The sequence below is a fragment of the Bos indicus genome, chromosome 4 (genome assembly GCF_029378745.1).
Source record: "Bos indicus isolate NIAB-ARS_2022 breed Sahiwal x Tharparkar chromosome 4, NIAB-ARS_B.indTharparkar_mat_pri_1.0, whole genome shotgun sequence".
NCBI classification, from domain to species: domain Eukaryota; kingdom Metazoa; phylum Chordata; class Mammalia; order Artiodactyla; family Bovidae; genus Bos; species Bos indicus.
The window spans coordinates 25,138,904-25,154,997 of NC_091763.1; the positions used below are offsets into that span (position 1 = coordinate 25,138,904).

The window sequence follows — 16,094 nt, forward strand, 5'->3', positions numbered from 1 at the left end:
TATGTTTATCACCATCTGTCATATATAGATAAAAAATAAACAAAAAGAATAAAATATTGACCTGATGGATTAGTGACATTTGGAAACTCTTAAAAGAGCAATAATACTGCATTAATTTTCTCTACCAGGCAATAAATCAGGCATGTCAATATCCTGTAATCTTGTAACAATTTAAATAGTATGAGACAATCTTAGCACGTAGCAAGGCCCATCATTTGTACATGATTGTACAAAATACCTAACACATAAGGCTTCTTTTTGTTTTTATGTCAATGAAGAAATATGCTTTTGGATTCATATTAGCTCAGAATTAGGATGAATGTTTACTAGCCAGATTTAGATGGATGCTTTATAAAGATTTCATCCAATATTTCCAAAGAAGCAGTACTTATTCAAAATTATGATATGACCCTACAATTCTATTTCAGAATACACTGTTCAGTTTACCCCATTTCTACCCAATGAAACACAGGAGAGTCACACTGTAAAGCACTCCAGCCTCAACAGGAACATGCAGTATGATAATGCTACAACCACTTGATTCCTCCTAAAGAAAGAAGTCTGTCATGAAATCAGTCAAGCCTGACCACGGGAAAGAGCATAATGCCTCTTGGAGGTGGTGAGTTCTTCCAGGCACCAAGCCTACTGGGTCAAAACTACTGCAGGTATGTGTTTCAATAACACATTAAGTTGGAGCTACCATCCGAGGGACTGAGAGGAAATGTTGTTGCTGTGAGAAGCAGAGTGGTGCCCTCAATCCAGCTGAGAGCAAGGCTACACAGAAAAACATTACACACCAAGAACATACACAAAAATTGTGAACAAAACAATCTTACTGGCTAAATGGGACCTGTTTGAGTAAACTATCCCAACATGAATTTTCTTGCAACCGAGCAACAGAAATGATACCATAATTCGATGGATCAGAAAACCCACTGAGACTCTTAACACCTTTAATGTATATGTACACACATACTTTTATTCCTGGAAATACTGTTTCGATATGAAGCCAAATGTTTTTAGACTTCTCTATTTTCTAAAGCATCTGGAAAGTGTCAGTACTTGCAGAGCATATCTTCAGGAATGACACATCAACACAGAGCTAAGCACCAACTTCCTTACCTTCCAGAGGTCAGGGGATCCTTCCACAAGTTTTGCTTTGATATGACTGTATTTTAGAGCCAAATGCAAACACTCAGTTCCAAATTCCAAGTCATAGTCACTACACTGGGTAGGAAGAAAAAAGAATTAAGAAGTTAAAATATAATATTAAATAATCTTTCAATTTCATAATCAACTACATCTAGAAAAGAACCCAGAGAATTCACGAACTCTTTAATTAGCCACTGATTAATCAAGTTAAATTAATCTTCTTCATGCCCTAAAAGCCAACGAAACCAATAGAAAATAGAAATATTGCAATCATGTTTTTAACTTCCTAAAGAGTTTCAATGAAAGTTGCTCAGTCATTTCTGACTCTTTGAGACCTCATAGACTGTAGCACACCAGGCTCCCCTGTCCTTTGGAAGCTCCAGGTAAGAATACTGGAGTGGGTAGCCATTCCCTTCTCCAAGAGATCTCCCCAACCCAAAGATTGAACCTGGGTCTCCAACTTTGCAGGAAGATTCTTTACCATTTGAGCTCAGGTGTCAGATAAATACAATACTTTATTTCCTTTGCTCAAAAGCTACATTTCCAAACATGTTTGTAAAATGCTTAAAGGTATGACTGAGGATTACCATATCAGAACTTAATTTAACAAATATTCAGTTCAGTCGCTCAGTCGTGTCCAACTCTTTGAGACCCCATGAATCGCAGCACGCCAGGCCTCTCTGTCCATCACCAACTCCCAGAGTTCACTAAAACTCATATCTATCAAGTCAGTGATGCCACCCAGCAATCTAATTCTCTGTTGTCCCCTTGTCCTCCTGCCCCCAAGCCCTCCCAGCACCAGAGTCTTTTCCAATGAGTCAACTCTTCACATGAGGTGGCCAAAGTACTGGAGTTTCAGCTTTTTAGCATCATTCCTTCCAAAGAACAACCAGCACTGATCTCTTTTAGGATGGACTGATTGGATCTCCTTGCAGTTCAAGGGACTCTCAAGAGTCTTCTCCAACACCACAGTTCAAAAGCATCAATTCTTCAGTGCTCAGTTTTCTTCACAGTCCAACTCTCACTTCCATATGTGACTACTGGAAATACCATAGCCTTTACTAGACAGACCTTTGTTGGCAAAGTAATGTCTCTGCTTTTGAATATGCTATCTAGGTTGGTCATAACTTTCCTTCCAAGGAGTAAGCGTCTTTTAATTTCATGGCTGCAGTCACCATCTGCAGTGATTTTGGAGCCCAAAAAAATAGTCTGAAACTGTTTCCACTGTTTCCCCATCTATTTCCCATGAAGTGATGGGACCGGATGCCATGATCTTTGTTTTCTGAATGTTGAGCTTTAAGCCAACTTTTTCACTCTCCTCTTTCACTTTCATCAAGAGGCTTTTTAGGTCCTCTTCACTTTCTGCCATAAGGGTGGTGTCATCTGCATATCTGAGGTTATTAAGATTTCTCCCGGCAATCTTGATTCCAGCTTGTGCTTCTTCCAGTCCAGCGTTTCTCATGATGTACTCTGCATATAAGTTAAATAAGCAGGGTGACAATATACAGCCTTGACATACTCCTTTTCCTATTTGGAACCAGTCTGTTGTTCCATGTCCAGTTCTAACTGTTGCTTCCTGACCTGCATATAGGTTTCTCAAGAGACAGGTCCAGTGGTCTGGTATGCCCATCTCTTTCAGAATTTTCCACAGTTTATTGCGATCCACACAGTCAAAGGCTTTGGCATTGTCAATAAAGCAGAAATAGATGTTTTTCTGGAATTCTCTGGCTTTTTCGACGATCCAGCAGATGTTGGAAATTTGATCTCTGGTTCCTCTGCCTTTTCTAAAACCAGCTTGAACATCAGGAAGTTCACAGTTCACATACTGCTGAAGCATGGCTTGGAGAATTTTGAGCATTACTTTACTAGTGTGTGAGATGAGTGCAATTGTGCGGTAGTTTGAGCATTCTTTGGCATTGCCTTTCTTTGGGATTGGAATGAAAACTGACCTTTTCCAGTCCTGTGGCTACTGCTGAGTATTCCAAATTTGCTGGCATATTGAGTGCAGCACTTTCACAGCATCATCTTTCAGGATTTGAAATACCTCAACTGGAATTCCATCACCTCCACTAGCTTTGTTCGTAGTGATGCTTCCTAAGGCCCACTTGACTTCACATTCCAGGATGTCTGGCTCTAGGTGAGTGATCACACCATCGTGAATATCTGGGTTGTGAAGATCTTTTTTGTACAGTTCTTCTGTGTATTCTTGTCACCTCTTAATATCTTCTGCTTCTGTTAGGTCCATACCATTTCTGTCCTTTATCAAGCCTATCTTTGCATGAAATGTTCCCTTGGTATATCTAATTTTCTTGAAGAGATCTCTAGTCTTTCCCATTCTGTTGTTTTCCTCTATTTCTTTGCACTGGTTGTTGAGGAAGGCTTTCTTATCTCTTCTTGCTATTCTTTGGAACTCTGAATTCAGATGCTCATATCTTTCCTTTTCTTTGCTTTTCGCTTCTTTTCACAGCTATCTGTAAGGCCTCCCCAGACAGCCATTTTGCTTTTTTTGCATTTTTTTCCCATGGGGATGGTCTTGATCCCTGTCTCCTATACAATGTCATGAACCTAACAAATATACCTATCCATAAAACCCCAAATCTCTTATATTTATACCAAAACACTGGCAGGTCACAGCTTTCTTATTGATATTTTAAATAACAACAGATCTTTTTAGACGATATATTTTGATTCTGAACATGGTACTGTATCAGTCTTCCATTATGAGAAAAAAAAAAGTGAATGCCTATCAAATTTAGTAAAATACAAATAATACTTTTTAACATTTTAGGCAGAACCATCCAAATGACCAACATAATGCAATTAAATAATGGTCACTGGGTATCTATCATGTCCAAGGTTTCTTTTAAGTACCAGCATATAAAGATAAATGAGACATGTTTTGTGTCCTCAAGGAACTCAGGTTTAAAAGAGGAAGCCGATCTATAACAAATATTTTGTAACAGAATGTGATAGATGGAGCATTAGCATAATATTTACAAGTAGACCAGGAAATACAGTATTTAATTCTACGTAAGGGTACTAGGGAAGCCCCGTTAGAGGAAATGGTCTCTCATGTCTTTCTAAAGACTGAATCGGGACTTCCCTGGTGGTTCACTGGCTAAGACTCCACACTCCCAATGCAGGTGCGCTGAGCGCAATCCCTGGTCAGGGAACTAGATCCCACATACTGCAACTAAGACTTGGCACAGATAAATAAATAAAGATTTTTTAAAAATAAAATAAAGACTGAATAAAACTCAAGGATAGGAATACTTTTCAGGCAAAAACTGCCCAACAAAGATACAGAAATTGTGGACATCTGCTGGATTTGCATTTTACCAACAGCACAACCATGACTTACCTGGTGGTTCAGATAGTAAAGAATCTGCCTGCAATGCAGGAGACCAGGGTTCAATCCCTACTTTGGGAGATCCCCTGGAGAAGGAAAAAGGAACCCACTCTAGTATTCATGCCTGGAGAATCCCACGTTCAGAGGAAATTGGCGGACTACAGTCCATGGGGTCACAAAGAGTCGGACATGACTGAGCAAATAACACACACACACAAGAGCATATCCATTTGAGAGAGACTGCAGGAAGGCAATAAATATGAATATGACATTTAGAACAGTTGCCAATCTTTATTGGAAATTACAAACCCTACATTTTAATGATTTGTGAAGTTAATATGACAAAATATATAACCAGCAAGTATATATCAGTTCAGTTCAGTTGCTCAGTAGTGTCCGACTCTTTGCAACCCCATGAATCGCAGCACGCCAGGCCTCCCTGTCCATCACCAACTCCCAGAGTTTACTCAGACTCACGTCCATTGAGTCAATGATGCCATCCAGCGAGTCAGTGATGCCATCCAGCGAATAGAGTCCCAAATTAACAAGAACTATTTCAGTTTAAACCTCTATTCTTATAAACAACATAACATGACATTTTTAAGAAATGTCATGATATGTCCAATATACTATATAACATGACATTGAAGAAATCTAATTTCATCTTTAATATAGTATTATCAACACTTCAGTTCAGTTCAGTAGCTCAGTCATGTCGAACTCTTTGTGACCCCATGGACTGAAACATGCCAGGCTTCCCCATCCATCACAAACTCCCAGAGCTTACTCAAACTCATGTCCATCTGTCGGTAATGTCATCCAACCATCTCATCCTCTGTCATCCCCTTCTCCTCCCACCTTCAATTTTTCCCAGCATCAGGGTCCTTTCCAATGAGTCAGTTCTCCCCATTAAGTGGCCAAAGTATTGCAGTTTCAGCTTCAGCATCATCCTTCCAAAGAATATTCAGGACTGATTTCCTTTAGGATGGACTGGTTGGATTACCTTGCAGTCCAAGGGACTCTCAAGAGTCTTCTCCAACACCACAGTTCAAAAGCATCAATTCTTCAGCACTCAGCTTTCTTTATAGTCCAACTCTCACATCCTTACATGACTACTGGAAAAACCATAGCTTTGACTAGACAGACCTTTGTTGGCAAAGCAATGTCTCTGCTTTTTAATATGCTGTCTAGGTTGGTCATAACTTTCCTTCCAAAGAGCAAGGGTCTTTTAATTTCATGGCTGCAGTCATCATCTGCAGTGATTTTGGAGCCCCAAAAAATAAAGTCTGTCACTGTTTCCATTGTTTCCCCATCTATTTGCTATGACGTGATGGAACTGGATGCCATGATCTTAGTTTTCTGAATGTTTAGTTTTAAGCCAAGTTTCTCACTCTCCTCTTTCACTTTCATCAAGAGGATTTTTAGTTCTTCTTCACTTTCTGCCATAAGGGTGGTGTCATCTGCATATCTGAGGTTATTGATATTTCTCCCTGCATCTTGATTCCAGTTTGTGCTTCATCCAGCACAGCATTTCTCATGATGTACTCTGCATATAAGTTAAATAAGCAGGGTAACAATATACAGCCTTGACGTACTCCTTTCCCAATTTGGACCCAGTCTGTTGTTCCATAACTGGTTTAGTTGTGTCTTGACCTGCATACAGATTTCTCAGGAGGCAGGTCGGGTGGTCTGGTATTTCTATCTCTTGAAGAATTTTCCACAGTTTGTTGTGATCCACACAGTCAAAGGGTTTCACATAGTCAATAAAGCAGATACAGATGTTTTTCTGGAACTCTCTTGCTTTTTCAATGTTCCAACAGATGTTGGAAATTTGATCTTTGGTTCCTCTGCCTTTTCTAAATCCAGCTTGAACATCTGGAAGTTCACAGTTCGTGTACTGTTGAAGCCTGGTTTGGAGAATTTTGAGCACTACTTTGCTAGTGGGTGAGATGAGTGCAATTGGGCAGTAGTTTAAACATTCTTTAGCATTGCCTTTCTTTGGGACTGGAATGAAAATTGACCTTTTCCAGTCCTGTGGCCACTGCTGAGTATTCCAAATTTGCTGGCATATTGAGTGTAGCACTTTCACAGCATCATCTTTTAGGATCTGAAATAGCTCAACTGTAATTCCATCACCCCCAATAGCTTTGTTCATACCGATGCTTCCTAAGGCCCATTCGACTTTGCATTCCAGGATGTCTGGCTCTACGAGAGTGATCACACCATCATGGTTATCTGGGTCATGAAGTTATTTTTATATAGTTCTTCTGTGTATTTTTGCCACCTCTTCCTCATATCTTGTGCTTCTATTAGGTCCATACCATTTCTGTCCTTTATTGTGCCCATCTTTACTTGAAATGTTCCCTTGATATCTCTAATTTTCTTGAAGAGATCTCTAGTCTTTCGCATTCTATTGTTTCCCTCTATTTCTTTGCACTGGTCACTGAGGAAGGCTTTCTTATCTCTCCTTGCTATTCTTTGGAACTCTGCATTCAAATAGATATGTCTTTCCTTTTCTCCTTTGCCTTTAGCTTCCCTTCTTTTCTCAGCTATTTGTAAGGCCTCGTCAGATAACCATTTTGCCTTTTTGAATTTCTTTTTCTTGGGGATGGTCTTGATCACTGCCTCTTGTACAATGTCCCGAACCTCCATCCATAGTTCTTCAGGCACTTTGTCTATCACATATAATCCACTGAATCTATTTGTCACTTCCACTGTATAATCATAAGATATTTTATTTAGGTCATACCTGTAGCTACATACAAATAAATTATGCTTTAGTAAACTTCACCTGTCTCCTGAGAAACCTATAGGCAGGTCAGGAAGCAACAGTTAGAACTGGACATGGAACAACAGACTGGTTCCAAATAGGAAAAGGAGTACGTCAAGGCTGAATATTGTCACCCTGCTTATTTAACTTATATGCAGAGTCCATCATGGGAAATGCTTGGTTGGATGAAGCACAAGCTGTAATTAAGACTGCAAGGAGAAATATCAACAACCTCAGATATGCAGATAATACCACTCTAATGTCAGAAAGCAAAGAGGAAATGAAGAGCCTCTCGATGAGGCTGAAAGAGGAGAGTGAAAAACCTGGCCTGAAACTCAACATTCAAAAAAAATTAAATCATGGCATCTGGTCCCATCACTTCATGGCAAATAGATGGGGGAAAGGTGGAAGAAGTGACACAAGTTATTTTCTTGGGCTCCAAAATCACTGCAGATGGTGGCCACAGCCATGGACTTAAAAGAAGCTTGCTCCCTGGGAGGAAAGACATGACAAACCTAGAGAGCATGTTAAAAAGCAGAGACATCACTTTGCCAATAAAGGTCCTTATAGTAAACAGCTATTGTTTTTCCAGTACTCATGTACAGATGTGAAAGTTGGACCATAAAGAAGGCTAAGGTAAGTCACTTCAGTCGTGTCTGACTCTGTGCAACCCCATAGACGGCAGCCCACCAGGCTCCTCCGTCCCTGGGATTCTCCAGGCAAGAACACTGGAGTGGGTTGCCATTTCCTTCTCCAAAAGAAGGCTAAGTACTAAAAAATTGATGTTTTTGAATTGTGGTACTGTAGAAGACTCTTGAGAGTCCCTTGGACTGCAAGATCAAACCAGTCAATCCTAAAGGAAATCAACCCTGAATATTCATCAGAAGGGTTGTTGCTGACGCTCCAATACTTTGGCCAACTGATACAAAGGGCTCACACATTGGAAAAGACCCTGATGCTGAAAAAGACTGAAGGCAAAAGAAGAAGGAAGCAGTAGAAGATGGGACGGTTAGATAGCATCACCAACTCAATGCATATGAATCTAAGTAAACTTCAGGAAATTGTGAAGGACAGAGAAGCTTGGCATACTGCAGTCCACGAGGTGGCAAAAAGTTGGACATGACTTAGTGCCTAAACAACAACAAAATCTCCACATTCTATTAATAATTCCAACATCTGCACAATCTCATCTAGTAGTATGCAAGTAAGGCCAATCTACAGTTAAAATAACTATTTTTGGTTAAATCCCAAAGTGAAGTGAAAGTCACTCAGATGGGCTTCCCTGGTGGCTCAGATGGTAAAGAATCTGCCTGCAATGCATGAGACCTGGGTTCAATCCCTGGGTTGGGAAGGTCCCCTGGAGAAGGGAAAGGCTAACCACTCCAGTATTCTGTCCTAAAGAATTTCATGGACTGTACAGTCCACGGGGTTGCAAAGAATTGGACATGACTGAGTGACTTTCACTTCTCTCTCCCTCTCTAAACTCCAAAGAAGACTACCAATAACCCTTTTCCTGCCTCTCTTTCCAGATGCAGAATACTGAACATATTCATGGACAGCCTTAAAAGTGCTCACGAAGTGCATACTGAGAAAAACAGCTTCTTTCTTCCCATCTCAGGAATGAGAAGTACTTGATGCTGTGCTCCTGCCAGTCACGTGATGCACCAACCAAGAATGGCAACAGTTTACCAAGTGCAAGAAGTCTTCAGGACTCCAATCAACAGAGCCAGTAGGAAACAAAGGAAATGACGGATCAGATACTTCCAAAGCATACACCAAAACAGAAACTGAGCGATCTTGGCAGAAATACTCTGAACCTGTCATTCACTGTATAGAATAAGTTTACAACTATTTATGGGGTTTGGGGGCTTTCCTGATAGCTCAGTTGGTAAAGAATCCACCTGCAATGCAGGAAACCCCAATTTGATTCCTGGGCTGGGAAGATCCACTGAAAGGATAGGCTGCCCACTCCAGTATTCTTGGGCTTCCCCAGTGCCTCAGATGGTAAAGAATCTGCCTGCAAAGCAGAAGATCTGGGTTCGATCCCTAGGTTGGGAAGATCCCCTGGAGAAGGGAAAGGCTACCCACTCCAGTATTTTGGCCTAGAGAATTGCATGGACTGTAGTCCATGGGGTCTCAAAGAGCTGGACACGACTCAGCAACTTTCACTTCAATTATGGGGTTTTGGTAATGTTTTTGCATTAAACCTTATTTCTATGGTTACCTCAAAAAAGTGCATACTTTATGACAAATTAAAATCTGAATTTGTTTCTCAAGAACGTGGATGATGATTTCTACTGCCTAGGATATGAAAAGCTAGCAAAAGTGATGCTCATTTCAAGAACAAAAGAAAAAAGCAGATAAACTACAAAAACAGAACTTTTTCTTGAAACCATCAGAGCTGAGGTCACAGGATAACTGAGTAGCACTAAATCTAAGAAAAGGCATCCTCCCCCAAGAAGTAGAAGATGCCATCACCAGCTCACCTACAGCAGAACACAAAAGGAAGAAACATCAGGTCCCATACAGACAATAAGATAAAATCTCCTAAAAATTTCAACAAACTATAAATACTGAATAGAGGCAATTAGGAGAATATAGAACCTCTGGGAAATACAAACACAACATGAGTTAATACCCCATTCAGACTTTTCTTTAGCAACCCAACTGGGAGCTCATCAAATTCTAAACTCAAGGTAATCACTAGACAAATGCTTTATAAGGTAAAAGTAAGAGGTCAATAGGAATAAAAGGGAATCATAAAATGAAAAATACAAAGGCAGACAGGAAAAAGAAAAGGAACAAAAATAAAGCAACCAGCAAGATGTTAGATTTTAATCAAGTAAGTTCAGTTTGTAAATCATCTTCCTGCAATGCAGGAGACCTGGGTTCAATTCCTGGGTTGGGAAGATCCCCTGGAGAAGGCAATGGCAACACACTCCAGTATTCTTGCCTGGAGAATCCCATGGACAGAGGAGCCTGGTGGGCTACAGTCCATGGGGTCTCAAAGAGTCGGACAAGACTGTGTGACTAAACTACCACCAAATTAATTAAGGTGTAGCTGCACAAAATGTGGACATTATCCAGCATGGGGGCCGTAGTGTTATCACTGATCACATGAAAAACACACAAATATGTAGATGCTGAGAATCCTCTGCCTCCCTAAACCAGGAGCTCAAAATAGCATTAATAATATTCTCCTATCAATAACCTCAGATATGCAAATGATACCATCCTTATGGCAGAAAGCAAAGAAGAACTGAAGAGCCTCTTGATGAAAGTGAAAGAGGAGAGTGAAAAAGTTGGCTTAAAGCTCAACATTCAGAAAACTTAGATCATAGCATCTGATCCTATCACTTCATGGCAAATATATGGGGAAACAATGGAAACAGTGACAGACTTTATTTTTGGGGGCTCCAAAATCACTGCAAATGGTGACTACAGCCATGAAATTAAAAGACCCTTGCTCCTTGCAAGAAAAGTTATGACCAACCTGGACAGCATATTAAAAAGCAGAGACATTACTTTGCCAACAAAGGTCTGTCTAGTCAAAGCTATGGTTTTTCCAGTAGTAATATAAGGATGTGAGAGTTGGACTACAAAGAAAGCTGAGCACTGAAGAATTGATGCTTTTGAGCTGTGGTGTTGGAGAAGACTCTTGAGAGTCCCTTGGACTGCAAGGATATCCAACCAGTCCATCCTAAAGGAGATCAGTCAGGGGTGTTCATTGGAAGGTCTGATGCTGAAGCTGAAACTCCAATACTTTGGCCATCTGATGCGAAGAACTGACTCTTTTGAAAAGATCCTGATGCTGGGAAAGACTGAAGGCAAGAGGAGAAGGGGAGGACAGAGGATGAGATGGTTGGATGGCATCACCGACTCAATGGTCATGAGTTTGAGTGGACTCCGAGAGTTGGTGACAGACAGGGAGGCCTGGAGTGCTACAGTCCATGGGGTCGCAAAGAGTTGAACACAACTGAGCAACTGGACTAAGCTGAATATTATCCTCAGGTATAACCCCTTGGCACACTATTTACTGTCCAGCCCAGTCACCTTAGAATGAAATTCACAATCAACAGCCACCCCCCACCATAAAACTCACAAAGTACAACCAATCACCAACATATACACATGAACAGAAAAGCCAGTTATAACTGAAATGCAAGGTAAGACTAACATTAAAGATAAGGTCAAAATGTCAAAAAATGTTTTGGAGAAACTAGAAACTACACAGTCAACAAAGGTTTAACAGTCCCAGAATAATAGTGTTTATACTCGTAAAATAAGGATAATATTCAGAAGGGTAGAAAACAGAAAAACATAATGAGTCAAAGTCCAATATGTTAATAAAAATCAGAAGAACGTAAAAGGTCTGGAGAAGCAAACAACCAAATAATTTTTAATTGCAGTAATAAGGAACGAGTCCCCAAATTTAAACAATCTTACAGAATATAGATGCCAATAGATGAAAACACACCAAATCCAATTAACAAAAACAAAAAGTCTCTTGTAAAGCAGCAAGAATCCAAACTGGACAAGACTACTTAATAGCCAACAATGAAAATCAGATAAATAGTGGAAGGGTTTCTTCATAATTTAGAAGATAGTGATTGTCAATATAAAATCATAAAAGCTATATATCCTGTCTGAAGGCAGAATATGGACTTACAGAAACACTGGAAGTCTCAGTAAAATTTTAGTTCCTATGTACTTTTTCAATCTAGGTTTCTTAACAGGTTACTTTTTTTTAAGAGTTTTAGGTTCAGAGCAAAATTGAGCAGAAAGTACAGCTAGTTCCCATATACTGCCATCCCCACATATATATAGGCTCCCTCGCTAACAAAATCGTACACCAGAGCGGTGCACTGAACCTACATACTACTACTACTAAGTCGCTTCAGTCGTGTCCGACTCTGTGCGACTCCATAGATGGCAGCCCACCAGGCTCCCCGTCCCTGGGATTCTCCAGGCAAGAACACTGGAGTGGGTTGCCATTTCCTTCTCCAATGCATGAAAGTGAAAAGTGAAAGTGAAGTCACTCCTACCTGAAGCCAACAGTTTACATTAGGGTTCACTCTTAGTGTTTCACATTCTACACATTGTAACAAGTGTATAGTGGTATGTATCCACCACAATGGTAACATATAGGATATCTTCACTGCACTAAAAATTCTTTGTTCTCCTATTCATCCTCCTCTGTTCTCCCAATTCCGTGCAACTAATTAACTTTTTCCTGTACCGATAGTTTTGTCTTTTCTAGAAGTCACATATCTGGAATCAAATAGTATGTGGTCTGCTCAGACTGGTCTATTTCACTTGGTAATATATATTAAAAGTGCCTCCATGCCTTTCATGACTTGAATTATTTTTAGCACTAGATAATATTCCATTATCTGGAAGTACCACAGTGTATGTGTGTATAAGGAAATCTCGATTGCTCCCAAGTTTTGGTGACTAGGAATAAAGCAGGTACAAATATTGAAGTGTAGGCTTTTGTATAGATACAAACTTTCCACTTATTTCAGTAAATACAGAGAAGTGCAATTGCTGTATCATATGCTAAGAGTATGTTTAGTTTTGTAAGAAACTGTCAAATTGTCTTCCCAAGTGGATGTGCCATTTTGCATTATCACCAGCAATGAATTCTGTATGAAAATGTGAATTAAAAGAACAATGAGATATCACTATACATCTATTAGAATGGCTGAAATCCAGAACACTGACAATATCCAGAGTTGGTGATGAAGTGGAGTATCAAAATCTCAGGTTCAATGCAATCCCTATCAGAACAAATAATTTAAAAACTCCTATGGGAACACAAAAGACCCTGAACAGCCAAAACAACGTTGAGAAAGAACGGCAACGCTGGAGGTATCATACGCCCTGATTTCAAACTATATTACACAGCTATGGTAAAAAGAAAAAAAAGAAGAAAAAAACCAATATGGTACTGGCATGAAAACACCTAGTTTAAAAGAACAGAATAGAGAGCCCAGAAATAATGATAGTGATAGGCTGTCACCATCATTTAATTGACGCCAAAGAAGATAATAATATACAACGGAGGAAACACAGTCGTGCTGGGAAAACTAGTCAGCTACATGCAGATGAATAAAACTAGAACATTTCCTTATACCATATACAAAAATAAACTCAAAATGTATTAAAGTCTTAAATGTAAGACTGGAAACCAAAAAACCTCTAGAAGAAAACATAGGAACACTCTTTCACATAAATTGTGAAAGCTTTGGGTTTTTTGTTTTTTTTTTCCTCTACCTCCTAATGCAAGGAAACAAAAACAAGTAAACTGGACCTACTTAAACTTAAAAGCTTTTGCACAGCAAAGGAAACTTTTGACAAAATTAAATGACAACCTCCTGAATGGGAGAAAATACCTGCAAACGATGTGACTGATAAAAGGTTAATATCCAAAATATATAACCAGCTCATATAAACCATCAAAAATTCAAACAACTCAATTTAAAAAAAATAGGCTGAAGACCTGGAGAGCCATTTTTCCAAACAAAACCTATAGGTAATCAACAGGCACAGGAAAGATGCTCAGCATTGCTGATTAGAGAAATGCAAAACAAAACCAGAATGAGATATCACCTCACACTTCTCAGAATGGCTATCATCAAAAAGATCACAAATTACAAACTGCTGGCAAGGATGTAGCAAAAAGAGAACTTTGTGTGTTGTAGACAGGAATGTAAATTGGTATAGCTACTGTAGACAACAATAAGGAGGTTTCTCAGAATGTGAACATAGAACCACCGTGAGTGTGAGTGCTGAGTCACTTCACTCATGTCTCTTTGCAACCCTATGGGCTGTAGCCCGCCTGGTTCCTTTGTCCATGGGATTTTCCAGACAAGAATACTGGAGTGGGTTGCCATTTCCTACTCCACTGTGTCTGCCTGTTTCAGGACACCAATCTGTCCTGTTATCTCACTCCTCTGTTAGATTTAAGACACGTTTTTTATTTTTCAGTTTGTTTAGCTTTGTACTGTTAGGATAGGGTGATCATTTCTAAGTTCCTTACACCCCTGGGAAAGCAGAAGTTCCCCACATACTCTTTCTCAGGAGATGGGGATGTGCTCCACAAACTTGGGGAGCACAGTGAGAAAAGGGAAGACATAGGATGCAGGAAGCAAGATATTCTAATAGGTGAGGAAAAAAGAGAATTGCCAGGAGAGTGGGGAGGAACAGTCTCAAGGCAATTGCTATGCAGGAGGCAGAGTGACAAAACAGGTAACGGGAATTGTAGTTCCGCAGATGGATGCCTGCAGATGGAAAATAAAAGGTTAAGAATGAATTTGCATCCCTTCAGAAGGTCTCAGGAGAACCTGTTTGCCTCTGAGAAGAAAGACTAAGGGACAAGGTTAACATGAAGATTTAATTTTCACCCTTGACATGTGCACATGGTCCTTGCTCTTACTGGAAAAAAAACTTGATACAGTATTTATGTAGTATAATATAATATGCAATATAATTGTTATATTCTCAAGAAATATATGCTTTCAAGAGTTAAGATTTTGTTTCCAAACATACATATTTAATGCTTTCAGCAAATCAATCTGATGTCCTGGTAATAATTAAGTTGCAGAGCATTTAAAGCTCTGAGCATGCAGATCTAAAAACAATATGTCTACTATAAAATATTAAATCTGGTTAGCATCATGATAAACATGGGATAGTTCTCCTCAATTTGTTCCCATTCTTACTTTTTTTCTAGCAGTAATTTAAAGCAATCTGCAAACTGTGCATTAAGATTCATAACAAGTCCATAGATGGGGCTGTGCTTAATTAATGAAAGTATATGTGTACTTGACTGAACTTGATGCATTGTTGCCAAGTAGTTAGGAGCACTGATGTTGAAGTCAAAAAGACTTGGGTTCCAACTCTGTTCTTCTACATAACAAGTTATCTGACTGGAGAGAAAATACTTAAACAAGTCTGTACCTCAAGCTTCTTCCATTTTCAGAAATGGAGAATAAAAACTACTGAAAAGAACTAGCATAATAGCCATGTGAGGTGTCTGGCATAGTGTCTAGTCTATGGTTATTCCTTGATAAAGTCTAGATAGTTAGGGGCTATAAATATAGTTAACCATACAAATTAAGGGCTTCCCTAGTGGCTCAGACAGTAAAGAATCCGCCTACAATGCAGGAGTCCTGGGTTCAATCCCTAGGTTGGGAATATCCCCTGGAGGAGGGCATGGCAACCCACCCAGTAATCTTGCCTGAGAATACCCATGGACAGAGGAGCCTGGTGGGCCACAGTCCACAGGGTCGCAGAGAGTCAGACACGACTGAGTGACTAAGCACAGCACGTACAAATTAAGGTTTGAAAGCGAAACTGAAACTGTTAGTCATTCAGTCATGTCCGACTCTTTGTAAGCCCATGGACTATAACCTGCCAGGCTCCTCTGCCAACAGAATTCTTCAGGCAAGAAAACTGGAGCTGATTGCCATTCCCTTCTCCAGGGGATCTTCATGACCCAGGGATCAAACCCAGGTCTCCCACACTGCAGGCAGATTCTTTACTATCTGAGCCACCAGGGAGCCCCAAATCAAGATTTAAAAAGTAGTTACTCAGTAATAGCTATTCAGTAATATCTAATGGCTATATAGAGTTCTATGTTTTCTGTAGTGATTCTGGGGGTAACTCTGAAATTGTGTACAACCTTTTCCTTCTACTTTCCTCATGCTTAGTTTCCATTAAGAAAAACGGAAGACACACTGGCAGTGAAACTGGAAGAATAAAGATAAAATCGAAAAAAAAAAAAAAAAAGGTTTAAAGTATAATTTTATTCTCACTTGT

The 16,094-nt window shown here is 39.7% G+C and overlaps 1 protein-coding gene across 9 annotated transcripts in view; it reads right to left on the bottom strand.

Annotated features, from left to right (window-relative positions):
• Positions 1-16,094, bottom strand: part of CRPPA (CDP-L-ribitol pyrophosphorylase A) — a 377,884-nt gene that overhangs the window by 268,052 nt on the left and 93,738 nt on the right. For all 9 annotated transcript variants that reach the window (XR_011566187.1, XM_070787554.1, XM_070787553.1 and 6 more), the window contains exon 4: positions 1,123-1,227. Coding sequence is in view for 8 of the 9 variants with exons in the window: in XM_070787554.1 (XP_070643655.1) it covers positions 1,123-1,227 (105 nt within the window). In the remaining variant the exon portion in view is untranslated. The remainder of the gene's footprint in view (positions 1-1,122; positions 1,228-16,094) is intronic.